At 43.4% G+C, this 20,269-nt stretch overlaps 4 protein-coding genes across 4 annotated transcripts; 2 read left to right on the top strand and 2 right to left on the bottom strand.

The window, feature by feature from the left end:
- Positions 1 to 1,415: 1,415 nt before the first annotated feature.
- On the top strand, positions 1,416 to 3,538 carry bet1 (Bet1 golgi vesicular membrane trafficking protein). Its single transcript, XM_052069558.1, has 4 exons — positions 1,416 to 1,599; positions 1,827 to 1,933; positions 2,032 to 2,088; positions 2,852 to 3,538. The coding sequence occupies exons 1-4, from the start codon at positions 1,581 to 1,583 to the stop codon at positions 3,005 to 3,007; spliced, it is 339 nt and encodes a 112-aa protein (XP_051925518.1). The 5' UTR covers positions 1,416 to 1,580; the 3' UTR covers positions 3,008 to 3,538.
- On the bottom strand, positions 3,317 to 14,946 carry zgc:85777 (uncharacterized protein LOC405871 homolog). Its single transcript, XM_052069556.1, has 9 exons — positions 14,373 to 14,946; positions 10,609 to 10,729; positions 6,714 to 6,843; positions 5,597 to 5,703; positions 5,341 to 5,508; positions 5,075 to 5,248; positions 4,382 to 4,543; positions 4,149 to 4,299; positions 3,317 to 3,918 (listed from the first exon to the last, which is right to left on the bottom strand). Exons 1-9 carry the CDS (start codon positions 14,751 to 14,753, stop codon positions 3,828 to 3,830), a joined length of 1,485 nt encoding a protein of 494 aa, XP_051925516.1. The 5' UTR covers positions 14,754 to 14,946; the 3' UTR covers positions 3,317 to 3,827.
- A 428-nt stretch (positions 14,947 to 15,374) lies between these two features.
- Positions 15,375 to 16,178, bottom strand: gngt1 (guanine nucleotide binding protein (G protein), gamma transducing activity polypeptide 1). The gene is made up of 3 exons (XM_052069559.1): positions 16,054 to 16,178; positions 15,850 to 15,948; positions 15,375 to 15,669 (listed from the first exon to the last, which is right to left on the bottom strand). The coding sequence occupies exons 2-3, from the start codon at positions 15,943 to 15,945 to the stop codon at positions 15,544 to 15,546; spliced, it is 222 nt and encodes a 73-aa protein (XP_051925519.1). The 5' UTR covers positions 15,946 to 15,948; positions 16,054 to 16,178; the 3' UTR covers positions 15,375 to 15,543.
- Positions 16,179 to 17,285: 1,107 nt separating this feature from the next.
- tfpi2 (tissue factor pathway inhibitor 2) lies at positions 17,286 to 19,610 on the top strand. Its single transcript, XM_052069966.1, has 5 exons — positions 17,286 to 17,435; positions 17,528 to 17,698; positions 18,857 to 19,036; positions 19,117 to 19,290; positions 19,372 to 19,610. Exons 1-5 carry the CDS (start codon positions 17,363 to 17,365, stop codon positions 19,440 to 19,442), a joined length of 669 nt encoding a protein of 222 aa, XP_051925926.1. The 5' UTR covers positions 17,286 to 17,362; the 3' UTR covers positions 19,443 to 19,610.
- Positions 19,611 to 20,269: the final 659 nt, after the last annotated feature.

Genomic DNA, 20,269 nt, shown 5'->3' with positions numbered 1-20,269 from the left:
TATTCTTATCACTCTTACTAGATGGCTGGTCCGCAAACACAAGTTTCAGTATTGCGATACTGATCACAGTCGCAGCAGATATACCGCTACCCTGTGACTCACCCAAATAGCACAATTTTCATTCTCCTTTCTCATCTCATAAATCCCATTTATGAATGAATGATAGGCCGCACAGAACCATGCGGTGTCCCAATTCAATATCAGAATCCTCGTTTCAGGACAATTTACAAGTCAAGAGAATTTTGCAGCCTGACTTAAAGTGTCAGCTGAGTATTTTTAACGGTGCTTCAAAGCAGCGTTAAGAGCGGGAATCAAAAAATCCTCTCTCCCGAGACGGCTTGTAAGAAGCGCAATCACATCTTTTTGATCTTTCCTCACGGCTAGTTTGCCTTCCACCTCTCCTCCCGACTCATTCGTTGCTCCATCCTCTGGAGAAATTAGGCGGCTAAATCTGCAGTCGTATGCAGCGAGAGGTGAACGCTTCTCATTTTCAGCTAATTACGGTTCTGTCTTGCCAGATGGCACCTATCCTTTACGGGCTGGGGAGATCCTCATGCATAATGCATGAGTTTAAGATTGTTATTAACAATGGCGTGACCTCGATCGCGGCCATTTCGGAACGCCATCTTTTTCTTGACATTGGATTATTAGTCCACCTTGTTCTTCATCCCTCTTCGCCGGGTATTGAAGACATGGATGTGCCAAAATCACTTGAAGCAATAGTATGGGTTTTTAAAATTCTTTTTTTCCCCCAGATGAAGAGATAATGAGAGAATTTGAGCATTTTGCATCCGATTCTGATCAAAATCAGCAAGGGCCCACTAATCGCATGCCCCTAACAGATTATTACGTGTAATTATCCTGTGATGTGGTGTGTGTTGAGTTGAGTCATTGGTGAGAGGAATGAGGCTAAGTGATCATGATAAATCGATTAGCCATTCCACCATATCGCTGCCATTTGCTTGTTGTAACACAAAAAAATAAATTTCTGTCTACTCAAAATGCGTAGCGGCCCATGTCAGCAAATTTAATGTTTTCATGTCATTGTTTTATTGTAATGACTCTCCTCATTTGAGTAACAGCGCCGAAAGTAACAGAAGTGAGGTTTGTAAGCATCGAATTAGCAATACATGAAACGAAATGTACATCAAAACGAAATTTTGAGCAGCGAAATGGCGATTTCATCCCAAGAATTTATTAGATTTTAAAAAATGTATACGCCCTCTTTCAAATGCCAGGCTTTTGTGAAATACAACATGAGAAATAATTTCATTTTCTCATTGAAGTATAAAGTGATTATCTTATAAGATAAAATTAAAAAAAACAACTACGACTAAGATGTGGTTACCCCTGTTCTTTGTTTAAGATTCGGCTGGTGACCCTAAACTGCTTCTTAGTCGTTTGCTTTTTGGTCCTCCTCGTCTTCCGTTCGATGAGGATGACGTGGCGTCTGCTGACCTGAAAAGAAAGGAAGCAAAAGAGACTGACAACACTTCACAATATTCGTGTGTGGTGTGATTTTCATGAATTTGAAACACTACTCACACAAAAGCTGACAGCGTTAACGTCCGTGTTTCACAATGAGGCGCGCCGGCTTGGGTAAGAGAAAAGCGAAGTCTTTGGCGCATTCCGTACGAGCTAACCGAAAGCATGCGCAGAATGCAATACATGCCGATTTCTGTTTCTGTTAGCAAGCAGGTGCCTTGCTAATTAGGTGAAAATAGCTTTCTAGTGTCCCGCGTTTGTATAATTGAGTCCGTTTTGCAGTGTGTTTGTGATTGAACGTCAACCAAATAAACACGTACTCGTAATTTAATGTCATCAAGGTGATGGAGCATCTGGAAACTATGTGGCAAGTGGATACAGTGTGTACGAAGAGGAAAATGAACATCTACAGGAAGGACTGCGAGCCAAAGTCAGCGCTTTGAAAAGTGTAAGAAGGTTCAAACTCGCCGTTTCAACAGATCCCCGCTGTTTCTTTGAAATATTTAATTATCACGCTGACTTAATTACTCTCACAATTGTCTTCAGCTGTCTATCGACATTGGAACGGAAGTGAAGTACCAGAATAAAATGCTGGACGACATGGTGAGTTGATTCAAAATAAAAGCATGTCTGATTTGTCAACTGGTTGAAATCTACATTCTGTAATCACGAAAGCAATGCGTAGAGTATGTATGTCTGCGGAATCCCTGCCCAAGTGTGAAATTAAACGACCAACTAAATATTATTTTGAGCTGCTTCATTCCAAAATGGACTTTGTGAGCGCCAACTTTTTATCGGCATTTTAGAGCGATTGGTAGGCTAGTCACATCAACACCAAAAGCTGCACAGAGCTGCAGTGCTGGAATCACAGATTAGCGTTATCAGCGGAACAATTAAAGTGAAGAAGAGCAGAGTATGCATTGAGTCAACATCCAGGAAGTGTACTAAATAGTTGGCCTGTGAAATCAATTTCAAGAAAACATTTGGTGTTGATAAAGCGTCCTGACATTTTCAGACTTTTCAATGTCAGGCAAGCACAAATAATAACTCAAATTTCGGAAATTTAACTCTAGTTGGCAAAATTGTTCACACTCCCTTCTGAGAAAGGGCAGCTCCCTTCATGACAGGCAGATGAGCAAAATAAACAAATTCTTGCATATGATGAAAGGATGTCACAGACAACTGGGAACTTTTTCAATTGCTGAAAAAGTGTGTCACCTTTTAAACAGCTGATTTTTTTATAATAAGAAAATATGAGCTGGCCAAATTTCGTGGTAAGTTTTGCTTGGTAAAAGTCACTCACACCCTCTCTTGTCATCGTGTAGTGACTAGTTTAGATTGAGGATGTCTTTTTGTCCCAAACTAGGACACGGACTTTGACTCAACGGGCGGCCTGCTGGGCGCCACCATCGGCAGAGTCAAACAGCTGTCCAGAGGCAGTCAGGCCAAACTGCTGTGCTACATGCTGCTCTTCTGCCTTTTTGTCTTCTTTGTACTCTACTGGTTCATTAAATTGAGGTGACAGCTGGATCTTGACGGACTTTGAACACACCCGCACCTCGATAACTCAAGTTCATTAAAAAAAAAAAGTGGTCAGATAATTCATGAAGCCAAATAGTTGTATTATCCTGTGTATTTTACACCCTCAATACGCGGCTGTTGTGAGATTAGATACATGTTGATTTCTATAGCGCTTTCACAACACCTGCAGCTGTAACAAAGCGCTTGGATGTGCGTGTGTAGAGGCTGATGAGATGAGATTCAGCATTGTGACATAGAAGACAGATTGCGCAATGCCATAGTTGACACATGGAGAAACGAGTGCCCTGTGTATGCTCTTATCTGTTTATTGTGCTTCACATTGAGCGCACCTAAGTTACACAATGCTCTCCGAGAGATATTTAGATTATCTGTTCACAGCAATTAATGCGTATATATGTGGGTGTACAATATCTGGGGCACATTGGGGGTCGGGGGCAGAAATGTTAGATGTGCAATGTAAATATTTTATGATCTTTTTAACCAATAAACATTTATCAGGTATGTCCTTAAATTCGACTTTTTTTAATGTACTGACAAAACAGATGTCACCTCTTCCCAAAAAAAAGCCTGGTCGTGAATAAATATTGACATAATGCAAATTGGATGCCTTAATAAAACATTCACTGAATTATTCACGTAGCACCTTTAAATACGAACATTCTCTTCAAACCTCGCTTAGCCAAAGTGACCCGAATCGATTGATAAATAACAGCACTTGGGTGATTAGCTTTGTTGCGCGTCAAAATGAGTCTGAGGAGTTGCCGTTATCAAGCGAACCGAAGAGAAAATCATTGACGAAATCACTTCTTGGGTAGAATGTCCATGTATTTGCAGATGATTCCGAGCATGACCTCATCTGCCCCTCCGCCGATGGACAATAACCTGGAATCTCTGTGGATAGGGCAAAGTTAGTAAAAAGGATGTTAGTTTTGATTTTTTTTTTCTTGACCGTGTACCGTGCCACGCCCGCTTCCAACTACATTTGTGCCACATGTCACTAGATGTCAGTACAGTGTCATAAAAGGACCAATACAGTTATTGAGACTCATATTTTGACCTCAGCTATTGTTTCGTCGTAAGGCCACAACCTAACATTTCTTCACATAATTAAACGCACGTACCTGTAGAATCTGCTGACCAGCACATCACTGGTGAAGCCCATTCCTCCCCAGTACTGGAGGCAGCAGTCACCCACTTCTCTGGCCAGACGCCCCGCCTTTAATTTGGCCATGGATGCCATCTTGGTGACATCATTGCCTTTGATATACAAGGCTGGACCCGCACCACAAAGCGAGAGATTTTGTCGTTTCCTTCCATATTTGAGATTGGGATTTGGAAAATCATTGGAGTTTACCTGTGGCCTGGTAAAGGAGGGCGCGCAGCAGCTCCACCTCCGTCTGCAGCTCGGCCAGCCTAAAATGAACCGCCTGGTGGTAGAGGACCGGATGGCCGAAGATCTTCCTCTGTCGAGTGTAGTGGATGGTCTCCCTAATGACGACGTCCATTGTAGTCAGGACTAGAGGTGTTCGAAGTAGAGACATGAGGGGAAGAGATCTGAAATATGCGAGAGATGCCCTGCTTTTGGACTAGTTTCCTTTATGATTCATTAAGACATTAAACATTAACAACGCCCAAAAATTCTGCATGGGGGGGGGGGGGGGGGGCTCAGTTGTAGCTAAGTAAAGTTGCAAAATGTCACAAACACCTCTTCGCATGACACGGCGCGGTTCTAAATCACTCCTACACCACGCGCACGACACTTTCAATAAACACGGCCAAATTAAAAAATTCCACCATGGAGCGTTTTCACATTTGCCAACTTGTTCAGGAAAACATTATCTGACGCCTGTCAAAATTAAACACAAACAACCCGCAACCCCCCCCTCCTCACGGGATTGATGGCTTGACCCGAAGTGAACTCAACCTCCTTGTTGATTTGCTTGGCAGCGCAAGGGGAATCGACATAAAAATGTACCGCTGACAGTAACGGATGTGGGAAACGGGAGAACGTGAAGCGCAAAGGACAAAATGAGGAAAGCTCTCCTACTATTGGCCACAGCCCAGAGCCTCTCTTCCTGGAACTGGAGCATCTGATAGGTGAAGCCCATTCCTTCCTGGCCAATGACGTTCTTGCAGGGAACTCGCACATCCTCGAAAAACACTTCGGCTGTGTCCGACGACCACATGCCCAGCTTGTCGATCTTCCGGGCGACGTGCACTCCTAAAACGGGGAGGCGAGCATAGACGAGAACCAGACCCGCATCGATGACAACTTGTTTTTGATAGCGTCGGCCCGTTACGCGGCGACCCTACCTGGCAGGTTCATGGGCAAACAAATGAGGGATTTGTTCCTGTGTGGGGGTCCGTCACTGGTGTTGGCGAGGAGACACATCCAGTCCGCCTGGGTGCCGCTGGTGGTCCACATCTTGCCGCCGTTGATCACATAGTCATCTCCTTTTCTCACTGCCTTTGTCTTAATGCCTGGATCGATGCGAGGGAGGGTGTAAAAACCCAAGATGGTCAAAGGTGGCCAACTTTTTTTGGTCTACTTTTTGAGATGGAAACTTACTGGATACGTCAGAACCTGCTCCGACTTCACTAACTCCGAGGCAGGCAACTTTGTCCCCCAAGATGCTCGGAAGCAGAAACTCTTTCTTGAGCTCGGCCGAACCAAACCTGCTCAAGCACACACACAAGTGACACGTTTCTCGTTTGGCTTATGAAGTCAACAAAATTGACTTTTAGGATTTTTTTTTTTTTAAGTTTGAAGACAATCCTGCCATGCTTAAAGGCAATTATAGTTGCGTTAATTTGTGCAAATACTCATTTCGGGCAAGAATTGTTGTGTACTACAAAGCCAAAAGGAAAGAAGTGACAAAGGTAAAACGTGACTGAACTCAAGCTCCCCCAGTAATAAAACCACAAATTGTTTTCACATGCACGCAATAAATGATCATCAAAATCATTTTATGCATTCCAATCTTTTTACATGTCTATTCATTTACAGTGCTAATGCTCAAAGTGCGCACTGTGTTCCAGCGTCTTACAATCATATTCAATATATCTTTTGGGAACCAAGAAAGTCTTTATTGTAATTGTTACAGGTGCAACGAGATTGACGGACTAAAACCTCTCTCATTTTTTTTTATTCACACTTGCGCTACTATATTTTAATATTGGTACTTGCAGACAATGCGTTTAAAAAAATATACAGTATATTTAGTGGGTGAGGGTCCAGTGCAAAATTTAATGATTTGACCTCATACCGTTGTACGATTTGTTTCTTAGCTCTCGGGTGACAGAAGCTCTTGTACACGCAAAGGACTTTTATTTGAGAATACGGTGTTTGTGACTAAATCCCATTAATCTGCGTTAGTCGCAACTCTCTCACGGCAACATTTTGCGGTATGGTTATTCATACATTTTTATCTCGACAGGGTTTGGTCCCGTTGCAGTGATACGGGGGTTACTTGTCGCTTCAAACACAGCCGCATGTGTATGTTTAGGCTGCTACTCAGAGTTGTGAGGAAAAAAGTTAAATAAAATAAAGATGACATTGTGGGTATTGTGATTCTCGCAATAAAAGGGATCAGCGTTGGAGCCTTCAAGGTTAAATATGCATCTCCTGATAAAGACAACGCCAAAGCCGTGGGCAGACGTGCGATTCAGTTTGACGGAATTGTTACCTGGCCAACGCGGGCGTAGCCATGTCGCTCTGAACGCCGATCGCCATGGGGATGCCTCCGCAGCGGATGTGACCCAGTTCCTCGGACACTGCTACGCTGTAGCTGAAGTCCAGTCCCATGCCTCCATACTCTAAACAAAAACAAAACAACAATATGAAACATTAGCTTTCAGCAATCATTTTGGCGGAACTCACGACGAGTAAAAATCACCTTTGGGAAGATAAGCATAAGACTCACGGCTATCTGCAGTTTGGAGACATGGAGACAAATTCAAAACGCACCGCAAATTTTTCTGACCCACAATGCCCTCAGATACTTAACTCATTCACTCCCAAAGACGTTTTTAAACGTCTTTTCAGACTTGGTCCAGAATTGGCTGGTACTGAATGAGTTAATTGACTTGAATAACGTGAACTAAAGCCTCAACTGTGTAGCAGTTGAAAAAGGAACAATTAGGGGCAAATTTACCACGCAATTCTGCAACACTTGCATTTGTACCACCCACCTGACTAGTTATGGAATAATGGAAAGCATCGTCAGCGATAAAAGAGAGATAATGAGACAACGGGGAAAATGACATACAAGCGAGCGAGAGTAGGCCAAGCAAACTCAAGTGAGTGTGTGTGTGTGTGTGTGTGTTGTAGGAAGAGGGATTGCCAAAACTAAGAGGAAACAGGTGCGGCTGGAGCGCGATATTGCACGCTGGAAACCCTGCAGTGGATCATGTGGACAGAAGGAAGCGCCCAGGTTTATCCCGCTTCAAGCGCAACAGCGGGCTGTCGAGTTAAACAAACAAGCAAAAGAAAAACAAACAAGTAGGCTTCAAAACTCAAATGCCAATCCGATAGCCCCGAGCGTTCTCCTGAGCGGCAGATGTTCGCGGCGGCCCTCGTCTGCTCTCGTTCCGCCGCCAAACAAATATTTTCTCGTTGTGAATAGTTTTGCAAAGTATAGTATAACAGTCAAACGTTCAGTCGGTTACGTCTCTGTTGTTGTAAGCATGAATGGACAGAAAAATATGATATTTTAGTCGATAAGAGATTTGTTTCGATTTAATCGTGAAACATCGGGATCAGCCTCAAGGAAATGGGCCAATAGGGTGTTGCGCAACCTGACCGGACTCAACCAAATCCAACACCATTGGGCTGAACTAGAACAGAGGTTGTAAGAAAAAAAAATAAACATTTAAAACCTGCTGTATTGACTTCATGTTATGATAACTGCAAAATGAAGTACAGAAATGTATTTGATGTTGATACTAGGCCCATATCACTCACCAGGCCACGGCCCCCCGCCTTTTAACACCCTCCAAAGTCACAGACACGACAGCGACCCCTACTTTAGTGTACTGTAATGGCAAAGTGTCTCCAAACTTGCGTCATTAAAGCATACAGTGGTACCTCTACTGATGAACGTCTCTTCATACAAAATTTTCAAATTACGAAACGAAACAGGAAAATATTGCCTCTTGTTATGAAAGAAATTTCAAGTTACAAAAGGTAAAAAAATACTCTCTTCTGAGAGACAACATGAACCAAAGAGGCTTAAAAAAATGATGACGCAGTTAAAAGTGAATTTTTATTCTTTATTCCTTGTTTTTTTTTTGCATTATGCACAACGCCAATTTATTGCGCAATCATTCAATTTGTAACCGGTATTTGATACGTATTTTGATGCATTTTTATGCTTTGGAAAACATTTGGGTCTGAATTTAGGGGGGGGGGGGTTGGAACGGATTAGGCCATTTACATGGAAAACGTGTCTCGACTTACAAAATGGTCTAGTTCAGATATTTCTTCTGGAACCAATTAATTTCGTAAGTATATGTACCGCAGTCATGGATAATGTTGCTCCAATTGCATGCGTCACGATCACATTCATATCGCATGTGCAACGGGACAGCGTCAGGAACGCGCGTGGGGGAAAACAAACGATGAAATGCATTCGTCAGACTGTTACTAAAGCAGGAATCACACAAGCATCTTTGGCGAAACGGATGGGAAACAATTTTGGCTGCCAGTTCCTGTCTGTCAAGCAGGTTGCCGTTGCCATGGTGTGAAAGACGAGTTCTTCCCTGTCAGGATAGAGGAAGCCAGGCAGGGTGCCAGGGGTCATCGCTGTCCCCCCGCCCCCATGAGGCTGTCTTAGGAAAACTTCCTGTTCCCATGTTTTGACAGGTAATGTGGACTTTCCGTGCAACACGCAAATCACGGCTACAAAAAGTCATCCACGCCCAAACCCCGAGTACATCGTTACGTTCATCGGGTTGATTGAAGCTTATTTCATTTCTAATTTGGAATCATCTGCTCAAGGCTCGGCGCAAAAACCATCGCAAACAGGGTCAACTCCGACTCATCGATGCCAAACTGAGACTTCAGTGCACCCAGAGGAGATTTTTTTTTGGGGGGGGGGGGGGGGGGGGGAGTTAACCGGGCATGTCTGCTCAAGAGAGACTTTGTCTGTCGTTGAAATTAGATTGTGTGAAATGTAGGTCAAGTCAACACACCGGCGGTTGTTTCTTAAAGTAACAGTAAACGGAGAAGAGGAGGCTTCAAAATTTTCCAATGAGCGTAAAACGTCAAACCATAGTTTTTCGGGGTGAATTTACAAATGAAGACCTCGTCGGTTATTTGCTCCCGTGGCAACGACATAAAAGATGCGGACAAGTTGGTTGCGCGGTGCATCGCTGCAAAGACTCTTTGGGACCTGATAATTGCATTGAGTCCTTGCACAGTCGTCTCCCGGGCCATCGCTCGCTAATCCTGTCAACTAATGCTCGGGGCGTGTGGACTCAGCACATTTGAATTCCCTCGCCCGCCCTCTTCCCTGACCCAAACACTCCTGGTGAAATCTTCTCCAGACTTTAAGTGGGTGAATTGTTTATGCCATGAAGTGAAGCAACTAATTTACGTGGTGACAGTAAAACAAAACTTTGCGATGCCCCACAGATGGGCTGCAAAAAACACCAAAAAAAACGGTGACATCACAGGGTAATGCATCGGAGCTCGAAGTAAGACTAGACTTAGAAGCAAAAGAAAAATAAGGATTCGCCGGCTGAGTTGGAGGAAAATGTTGAGACATTTTCCGAAGTTGAGCAGATGGCGAAAACACAAAACCTTTTTATTGCAGAATAACAGTTGCGTGAGCGCTTGACTTTCAGCATTTGAACTAAATTCAGAGCGAAATCCTTGGTGACTCTATCAGCAAATCATCTGGGTGCACATCTGGTTTCGATGTTAGCCAACAGCTGTTGCAGGACGTCGGTGTGACGCTTCAAAGCACCAGAATGCTTCGTAGTCACAAAGAAGAAAAAAATAAATAAATACAAGCACCTGGGAGCTGCTCGACAAAAGCAAAACGCTTTTTATTTTGTGGTCCAATTCTGATAAAAATATCAAGTTATCATTTTCGATAACATATTTTTGATTTAAAAAAAAATATTTGTGTGTTATTCATTTTGGCTCCTTTTCGATTCTTTGATATGATGCACATTAATCACGGGAACGATACAGGCAGCGTACGTCACTGCGATTGAGTCGCCAATGAGTAATCACTCTCACTCATACCCACTACATCATTTTTTTTTAAATCATTCCGACCGAATTAAATGCGTCAGACAACGTCTCGGCGTTCTTGCGGAACCATGCACTCGCGACGGAGGACCGCATTCCTTGCCAGCTGCAGCGGTTCAAATGTATGTTACAGTTTGCCGAGGAACATGTCCAAACAAGATTTTGAGAGTTAACTTGCTCAAATGTGTCACGGAGACAAGGATGGACCGCTAACGCCTTTCCAGATCTCTTAACGGCAAACAAAATAGCGATATATCGGGAAGAACTTTGTGAGCTTTTTAGACGTGATCATCTGAGAGGTTTGACCGAGATGCACATCTCACCGACTGGCCTGTTGACTCCAAGAAAACCGGCATTTCCGAGGATCTTGAAGATTTTATGCGCCGGGAACTTTCCCTCGGCTTCCCACTGATCCACGTACGGGTTGATCTCCTGGTCGATGATCTAACGGGGAAACAGATGCACTTGCATGAATATTCAGTGTGCGTGCGTGTGTGAGTGAGATATCGCCACCGTACGTGCGTGTGCATGATAGGCTTTCTCTTAACAACAAATGGTCCATCTTCTTCGCCCAACCCCAAAGAATCTCCATTACAGGGGGGGGGGGGGGGGCAACGACATCACATACATGCATACGTTTTCCTGCTGCGTGGCGGACACATCTCCCCCTAAAATCTCAGCTATCAATCTCTAGCAGGCCGCCACAAAAAAAAAAAAATGCATTAACTATCAATGAATAGAGAGCAGCTCGGGGGAAATGCGTTACGCGGCGAGTCTATAACGCCGCTGGTGATGAATACAGGGAGAGGCCTAGATGGGTATTCCCCCGCCGTGTATTTTATTTATTTTTTTTTAACAGGCATGGCTGGTCACATACAAACACGAATCTCAAAAGCAGATGTGTGATTTGGCCCAAATCCCAATCCAGAACACTGAAGTGTAAAATAGGTGCTAAAAATAGAACAAGAGCGATCATGTCGGTAAGGCGTTCGGACAGATGCATGCGTGGTAAACAAGACAAATGAAGACTTTTGCAAGACTGATGATGCGGGGTGCTTTTGGTCAATCAACCATGATTGTCCTAAATCGAGCTCATTGTTTTTGTGGCGGGCCACATTGTAGTTGCCATTTCCCTTGGAGGGAATGAATGCGTTATGACTGTGAGACCATATTAAGAAGAATCATCGTTTCCTCAGCTATTTCAAGGGATTGTAATGAGGGCTCTGGTCACATGAAAATGCTGACAACTGCTCTTATTTATTACTTGTGATCATTTTTTACATTTTGGCACAGTTTTTAGGAAGCATCATGGAAGTTGACATGCCCGATTGGCTTTCGCGGGCCATATAAAATTATGTGGCGGGCCTCGAGTTTGACACCACATCACCCCAAATATGTTTGCGTAGGTTGCGGTCAGGGCTCTTGGTATTTTGAACACTGGCTGGTACACTGAGGCACAATCATGCTGGAAAAAGACATGGGCGGACTCAAAAACGTTTGAACTAAAGTACAAAAATGTCTTTCCAAAAACAAAAGAAAACCAAGCAAGAAGGCCTCTTGATTTGGTGACAGGAACAAAAACAACAACAGTAAAAGATTGCATGCTTGAAGAACAAAATGGGGAGAATATCCCCTGGTGGGCAGACCACAATCCACATGTTGACAAAATTCCTTGAGCAATGAGGGAGGGGCAGAATATTTAACATGTCAGTTTATAATCAGTGACTAATTGTCGATTCTTACGAGGGAATCTGGATCCCAACCCGGCTAACTGCAGACGCAAGGGCAGTCGCCTTTCAACTAGCATTTCGCAGAAGCTGTTCGAGCTCCAAGTACGCTAATCGCCAATTACGTGTTTTGGCATTAACGCTTCGGTGGCTATCTTAAACTCCTCACGTCAATGAAACGCGCGCCTGTACAAAAACATTTCAACTCAACAATTCTTGGTCAATCCTCGTCCTTCGGCTTTTTACGATCTCGAGTAGAAGGTGGGAGGAAGTACTGCGTTTTGTCATCGCTCTTCAGAGGCAAAGTGGCGTCATGATTCATCTCGGCTTTATCGGAGCCGCAATTTCTACGAGTCGAGAGCTAAATTCCAAAGAGAGTGAAGAGCCGGTCGACAATTTTTTGAAATGATCTTTTGAGCGGGTAAACTTTGGCAACATGACTCACCTTGAGAATCGGGAAGTGGTTAGAGAAGTGCTTAGAAATGACCAACCTATTGTCAGGTTTCCCCGAGTGCACTATTTTTGTGGCTACTCGGAACCCAAAGTAGAGCCTATGCTGCTAAAAAAAAACGTGACGTGACATGACGTGAATGAGGCGTCCGGATTATGAAGGCTTATGGACTATACGCCCTCCTTTATTGTTCCTTCATTAAGCCGTTGAGACGAGTCTGCGCTCGAAAGCGAAAGCGCAACCTTGAAAGGGCCCCAACAAACTCGCTTGTACACTCGTGAGAGCATACAGTAAAAAATAAGCAGTTGGCTGCCATTATTCCAAGGTTGAAGTCATCCGTGTTAAAAGTTCAGATCCTGAGGAGGGAAAGGGAGGGACAAAAAGCGCGCGCTGGAACGGGAAACATGCGGCACGTTGGGGAGGGATGCCGCATGGTTTCACAAAGGTTATTGTGGACTATTTGTGTTACATACCAGGACGCTTTCACATCAGCAGATTCGTGTGCCAAGACGGGGGGGGGGGTTGTCAAGAACACCGCATTATCCGGTCCTGCGGCAAGCTCACCATGCGGGGTGGGGTGTAAGCCAGACACTAAACACAGCCGTGACCTTTCTCTGCGGAAATTGTTATGCTAACTTAAAAGTGCAGCCTTCCGAAATGAGGCGACTCCAAATTGGTTTGGAATTTTGATGCATTTCTTTAGATCAAGAGCAACTAACTATTAAAGAACATTTGAATCATTCACCGCACGTTTTCAACCACAACCAAAAAATAAAAAAAGCAAACACCTTGAATACTCACCGAGGGATTTCCTATGACTCAATTTATACCTAGTACTTCCGTTATTCTCCAGACGATTCTTTTATTAAACCACGCTGCCTCAAGTTCCTTTTCGCGCCCTAACAGCATATTGTTCTGTATTTCCCTTTTACATTTTCATCCTTCCCATATTCCCTGGACTAGTTTATTTTCAAACTCCCGGTATCCTTTGAAGGTTTAGTCACACAGAACGCTTTCCTCCCTTTACCGCAACGTCTCTGCTGTCTGCCCTAAATTTGGCTGCTGTTATTTTTGCACATTGTACCTACAAATATCTGTCTGCTTTTTAAAAGAGACAAACTGATTACTAAGGCATTATGGGTTTTTTAAAATAACAAAATATTTAACCAAAATAAGAGTGAGGAAAATTGAAATATATATATATACACACACACATTTGGAGCCCAACTATACGTGATGAAAGTCGAGTCGAAGTTGATATATCGATCACGTCACCAATTTCTCCGCACCTTTTTCTGTCACACGGACCAGGTTCAATGTTTTATTTCACTCGTGCTTTTATTGTATTTGATGACATATTCTCATACTTAAAAAAAAACTCTGTTATAGCCCAAATAACCAATTGAATGCCAGTGATAAGTGGAAAAAGAAGGATATCGCCCAAAAGTCAAACAAACCGAAGCCTCACATACGCAACATGATCTCTTATAACATAATTCAGCCAATATTTTCCACACCTTCCCAGTCTTGCAAAACAAAACAAAAAAAAAGTTATGAAATAATGTGCGTATCTCTACAATATCTGATGTGCAGCGTCACAAAACCCGGACTCCCAGGCGCTCAATCCAACACAAGCAAAAAAAAAAAAAACACGAATGCTTAATTCTGGCTGAATATTCACTGGTATAGATGTTGCAAGTGTAGCTAATAATCTGTCCGGCTAGTGTGTATTCATCAACTGACTGCACATTAACCTCTCACCCACTTTTGATGCGCTGCAGCTGTTTGCAACAACTTTGAACGCTACATCTTTGTGAGCCAAACGGCCGTAAAGCGTCACAGGAACAGTATTAACTTTTGTTTTCATGACTCTAAAAGCTTGCTAATTTTCGTTAGCAGCCATTCGTACCTTTTTGAGCGAGTCCCTTAACGCAAAGTGCTCTGGCGTGAAGAGTACATGGTCAGGCGAGATCCCTGGGGCGTTGCTTGCTACCTTTGGGGACGACGCGTGGTCAGCAAACGAGCGGGGGCCAAACGAAGCACATTTGAAGAACGGACGGGTGCTAATAAGTGCTTTTACACGCGCAGCGCCGCAGCGGAGCGCCATTGTTGTTTGGGTGATGTCGCGCATGCGCAGAAGCAGATCACGGCACAAGTTCGGTACTTTGGAAGTATATACGATATACAGTAAAATGAAATAAAAGAAATGGATAACAAGAAATAATAAATAACACTCATAAATTTTACTACTACTAATAAAAATACGAATAATGAGTGGCGCGACCACCATGCAAATTGTGAGATACACTGATTTCCATTGCGACTATGATAAAGTTTTACTCTATTCAGGGGCGTGCGTGCAAAAGAGAGGATTTACGGGGCGACCCCCATCCTCATTGATGAAAAAAAATCCAAGAGGCAGCAAAATATCTTTGCCACGCAATACACTGGATATCAACCATGAATATTTCCAGATTGCCCCCCCCCCCGGCCCCCACCCCACAAAGTCATGATCGTTTCAGAATTGTCATAAAATCAAACCATTGGCAGTGGTATCCAATAGATAATGGCAAAATCTTCCATGCAAATCTCCATTCGCACCACCCACCCCCAAATGATCAATATATTTTTTTAGGGACGTCATTTCCGTGTGGTCATCCCAGGCATCAACTGTACTTTGCAAACCACCAATTGTACTATTCTTATTATTATTATTATTAAAAAGTATATATATATATATATATATATATATATATATATAAAAAGTCAGTATATATTAACAAGCACATTTAATTCTGTGACTTTGTATGGGCATCGTATTATTTATTCCGTTTACAGAGGAGAGGGAAGCGTTAAATATAACCTTATATATAAATAATTTCAGTGAAATGGAAACGATATCGGGTACAGATTTGACTAGAAGCCGGGGAATGCAATTTATTAAAAAAAAAAAAAAGCTGCATCAATTCTTCTATTCGTTATACCCTTGTAGTCTTCTCAGTCTGCAAATCTGTCTTGGGAGGGCATGAAAAATGCCCTTGGTGGCTAATCGGAGTTATGAAGAACACTTTATGTTCAGTCTAACAAAGGACACAGCCACCTTTCTCCTTGAAGGGGTTCTTGTCCTCTGAAATGCCTTTGACAAGAGTGTCCTCATCCACTCCGGCCTGGATGTAATCCTTGATCTCCTCGCAGCATTTCGATGTCTAAAAGGGAACACGTCACAGAAATCATTCCATATGATCCAGCAATTTATTTGACTTTAATCGCTCCTCTGTCTGTCTCTCTCAATTACTATTATGGCCTTAAATCCTAAAAACCGTGCCGCACCACACCATGCGAGCACGGAAGTATTCATTTAGTTCATTAAAAATAGAAAAACGTACCAACCACCTCTGAAGTTTCACTTCAATTTTAAGTTGGTTGACTTCCATCAGAGCCTTGTCCTTGTCTGTCAAGTCCTCGACATTTATGACTGGCATTATCTAAAAAGGGGAGGGGGGAAAAAACACACACACGCGAAAAAGTTTCTACGTGACAAGACAAATTATTGAAAAGCATCCAGGAATAATTTTGGAAATGCTACTCACGATTGCTTGCAGGCAGCAGTCGTTCGCTGCGACGGTCCTGCAGAAGAATCCTTCTCCTCTACTAAATCGGGTTTATAAAGTAATCTGCATAAATGATCCTAATCTCCTAATCTGATTTCAACAAGACCCTGTGCCTGGATCCTCAGGATGTTTTTGACAGCAGAGTCAATTTTATCATTTGATTTTATTTTGGGACTCATTTTTGAATGAGATGTAAAGGCTGAAAAATCTTTTTCCATTCTTGGGAAGTGTCAATCTAGTACTGGACGAGCCCGATGAGTCATCGGTGGCGTGCCGGCTATCATGTCACTTTGATAAATGGGTTTTATCAGTATTTAACCTTCTCTCGAGGTGCATTCCTTTCTGCAGCAAGGCTGCACGGGAGTTTTCCCAACAGCCTGTAAGTCAAATTTGAGACTTTGCAAGGCAATTTTTCATCCCCTTTTGCAATCACAGCAAATTGGCTTTATTTTTCCCTCTTTATAACAAAATGTCAGTATTTTTTTTTGCTGCTGACAAACCTCCGCTCCGCACTTCAGCCTAGTTGTCGGCGAAAAGGTTTGCCAACGGACATGTGTGAAGTCCTTGCGTGAGTTATTAATGACATATTAAATAGCTGGCGTCGGACCAAAAACTCAGATGTCAAAATTGGATATATTTGATTTTTTTTCATGAATCTATCATTTTGGTCAGTTCACACATGTGGGTGTATTATTATTATTATTATTATACTAATTATTGACCAATCAAAAGAGTTGAAAATGGTTTACTCTCTTGAATGGTAAATGATTGAACAAGCATCATTTTTGAGGTCTCTTGAACAAAAGTCACGATTTTGTCCAATGCTCACAGAGGCCAATCAGTAATCTGCGAACAAAAAGAAAGAAAAATAAAAACAGAGTCTGGGCCCCTGAACAAAAATGTAGAAAACTTATCACTCATGGTATGCAAAAAGATACGTGTTATCTATTTTAAACTCCTGGGGGTGAGGGGGGGGGGGGGGTTGAAAACCACCCTGCCCGGGGGTAAAATAAACTATCATTTTATTTCCTCCCGTTTGCCTTGCCTCCAATTAGTCACTGAGTGCTTTTTGTAATTATTGTGACATTCACGTGACGTCATCTGTGAATTTCTCCTGGCACTAAACTACAGCTGCTCGTGCGGTCAGACTGAGTCACTGCATCCCCGCCCCAGAGCGACCCCCCCCCCCCCCCGCCCCCGCCCCCCAACCCCTCCTTGTGGGAAACAAGAGCTATAAAACAGGCGTCGGCTTGGAGAGTCGCGGCAGAGAAACACACTTGGCAACACAATGGAGTTGTACTTTTTGGCCCTGTTTGCTTTCTGCTCCTCTTTTTACCAAGCGTTGGCGCTGCGACCCCGAGGTAAATGGCCAACGTGCAACTTGGCGCACTTCTCCGCAAAGCTGTGAATATTTCCAACTTATGCGTGTGCATGTGCGGCGCGATCGTTTCAGGTGTGTGCCTCCTCCAAGTCGACGAGGGTCCCTGCAGAGCCGAAATGGAACGTTACTACTACAACACCATCACTCAAAAGTGCGAGGTGTTCTACTACGGGGGGTGTCAAGGCAACGCCAACAACTTCAAGACTTACCACGAGTGCCACAAAACGTGCTTTAGAATACCGAGTAAGTTGAGACGTGTTGTCTCGGGAAGCTGGTAGCAAATTTGGCCGTTGACACTCGACGGCCACTTTATTAGGTACACGCGCACAATTTGAAACGTGCCACAAATAGACAGCTGAGGCAGTTTGAGGATTATAAGGACGCGCTTGTTTAATTAAATAAAACCATACGAATTGCTTGTAATATTTTGATGACCTGATGATCGCAGTAAGTTGCCATTGTTACTTTTAATAGTTCTAAATTAACGACTGCATTGCATTTTACTGATAAGATCACATCTAAGAAGAGCATGCAGGAAGAGGAATCGGAGTCAAGGGGGGGGGGGGGGGGGTGACTGGCTGCAGATCCAGCTAGTTAGAGAGGCTTGCTCAAGAGCACATCAGCAGTAGTCAAGGAGGAGACTGGTGACCCTCCAACATCTAGTTACCTTTTTTTTTAAAGCAGCAGGACTGAAACACTCAGATTCTCTAGTCCAGGGGTGCCCAAACTTTTTGATCAACTAACCTCACGGGATCTACCCTTACTGGCGCGCGCACACACACACACACACACACACACACACACACACACACAAATTTAACATTTACCTGCTTTATTTTATTTTTTATTTTTATTTTTGTGAAAATTAGACTGATTAGTGTGCAGTGTATGTTAACATCCATCCATCCATTTTCTGAACCGCTTGATCCTCACAAAAAATATATTACTAACATGTACAAAGACACACAAATGGTTGTTTGTTTTTTTTCTTCTCGACACTAATCGGATCTACTTGGGACCTGTCTTAGATCTACCGGTAGATCAGGATCTACCTAATGAGCACCCCATGCTCTAGTCAAAGGCCTTTGAGATATTTTCTCTTTTGCTGTTAAAATCAGCTCTCCCGCATTTCATAAGATAAGAAAACCTTTTTTAGTCTCGCGATGGAGAAATTCAAATTCCATAACCAAGAGAGACAAACTGTCGTCAGAAAAACATTTTCGGGAAATTGTTTTGGAGCAAACAACTTGCTTTGTTGCGCTAACGCTGTTGCCACAAATGTCAAATATTTTAAACTGGCTACAACTTAAATGACTTCGACAGTCTCTCGTGTGTCGATGTTCCTAACGAGCGGACGCCAGTTTCAAATTGATCCAATCTCTCCGTTTCTCCTCCACCCAGAGATCCCTCAGACGTGCAGGTTTCCCATGGAGGAGGGGCCCTGCCGAGCCCTCTTCACCCGCTATTTCTTCAACATGACCAGCATGCAGTGTGAGCTTTTTTACTACGGCGGCTGCCAGGGCAATGACAACCGTTTCCCCGACTTGACTTCCTGCAAGGAGTACTGCAGCCCGCGAAAATGTGAGCGCTTTCAAAGGAGGAACGGGAGTGAGAATATTTCGACGTTTCCTGTGGCTAACGGCGTCTTATTGTTTTTGCAGCGGTTCCCGTGCTGTGCCTGGACCCTCTGGACAAAGGCAAATGCTCCGCCTCCATACCGCGCTACTACTACAATAAGACCACCAAGACGTGCGAGGAGTTCACGTACTCGGGCTGCGGTGGGAGCAGCAATAATTTCGTCTCCAGGCACAGCTGCATGGACGTGTGTGTTAAAGGTGTGAGTGAGCGTTAGTAGAAATTCACCCAAATCCGTTATCGAGGCGAGACTAATTTTTTTCCCAAACGCTTTCCTCCAGGAGGTAAAAAGGGCAGCGGAGGAAAAATGCGCCGCCTGAGACGAAACCGCATCACTTTCTTGCAAGCGTAGACTGACGGACTCCCGCGCACGTGCCTGTATTTTCCGTATTTTGACTTTGACGGCAACATTGTTCCGTTGCACTTTTGAGACTGTATGATTGTAACGTCTGTTTTATGCGCCGGTAGACGAAGCACTATTTTGTGTAAATATCTATATTTTATAAAGTATTTTTTCCTATTTCTTTGTCTTGTGGTGTGGTTTTATTTTTTACAAAAAAAAGACGTACAAAGTCAAGCACATTTTTGTTGCTATCATACCACCTACAGAAAAGTACGACGTACTGATAACCATAGAATGGGACATCGAACAAGCGACATGAGCCATCTTAATTCTTTTTTGAAACACAAATGCGCCCGAGCAGACAAAAAAAGTTCAGACAAAGGGCTCCTTGTGACTTTCACTCCTTCCCGCTAGCACCTTGTAAGGAACTTAGTCATCCTAGCATCATGAGGAAGGAACAAATCATGACCGTTGATAGCATCGTAATGACTTTGCGGCACGTTTTCAGGGGGTGGCTCATCCAAGGACCAGTCAATAGACACCACAAGTTCGGGTAATGTAGCGAGAGAGAACGTTATTGGGACACGCTACGAAGCATCGAGCAAAGATCGGAATGCGGGTTTGCGCATGCGCTACGTAGCTGATATTTCATAATAGCATTCGACAGTCGGCGCGCCGTCATAATTCATCTGAAGGACTGTCGCGTTTCCTTATTGCCGCAAATATTTATGAAAGCCAGGAAAGGAGTCTACTTCCCTTCTTCTACTGGGTATTAACAGAAATATTTGATCCGAAGCATCTCGTGACATATTACGAAACACTGCTAAGCTATTTAC

The sequence above is a fragment of the Hippocampus zosterae genome, chromosome 7 (genome assembly GCF_025434085.1).
Source record: "Hippocampus zosterae strain Florida chromosome 7, ASM2543408v3, whole genome shotgun sequence".
NCBI lineage: Eukaryota > Metazoa > Chordata > Actinopteri > Syngnathiformes > Syngnathidae > Hippocampus > Hippocampus zosterae.
This window is presented reverse-complemented; position numbering and strand designations above follow the sequence as displayed.

Coding starts and splice junctions, on each gene's coding strand:
- zgc:85777 (XM_052069556.1), bottom strand. CDS start 14,753: ATGGTGGTCGCGCCACTCATTATTCGTATTTTTATTAGTAGTAGTAAA. Junction 5,509..5,596: donor AGCAGGTTCTGACGTATCCA/GTAAGTTTCCAT, acceptor GCATCGATCCAG/GCATTAAGACAAAGGCAGTG. Junction 4,300..4,381: donor CCTCCTTTACCAGGCCACAG/GTAAACTCCAAT, acceptor GTGCGGGTCCAG/CCTTGTATATCAAAGGCAAT.
- gngt1 (XM_052069559.1), bottom strand. CDS start 15,945: ATGCCAGTCATAAATGTCGAGGACTTGACAGACAAGGACAAGGCTCTG. Junction 15,670..15,849: donor TGAAACTTCAGAGGTGGTTG/GTACGTTTTTCT, acceptor GTTCCCTTTTAG/ACATCGAAATGCTGCGAGGA.
- tfpi2 (XM_052069966.1), top strand. CDS start 17,363: ATGGAGTTGTACTTTTTGGCCCTGTTTGCTTTCTGCTCCTCTTTTTAC. Junction 19,037..19,116: donor GTACTGCAGCCCGCGAAAAT/GTGAGCGCTTTC, acceptor TTGTTTTTGCAG/CGGTTCCCGTGCTGTGCCTG. Junction 19,291..19,371: donor CATGGACGTGTGTGTTAAAG/GTGTGAGTGAGC, acceptor GCTTTCCTCCAG/GAGGTAAAAAGGGCAGCGGA.
- bet1 (XM_052069558.1), top strand. Junction 1,934..2,031: donor AAGTCAGCGCTTTGAAAAGT/GTAAGAAGGTTC, acceptor AATTGTCTTCAG/CTGTCTATCGACATTGGAAC. Junction 2,089..2,851: donor ATAAAATGCTGGACGACATG/GTGAGTTGATTC, acceptor GTCCCAAACTAG/GACACGGACTTTGACTCAAC.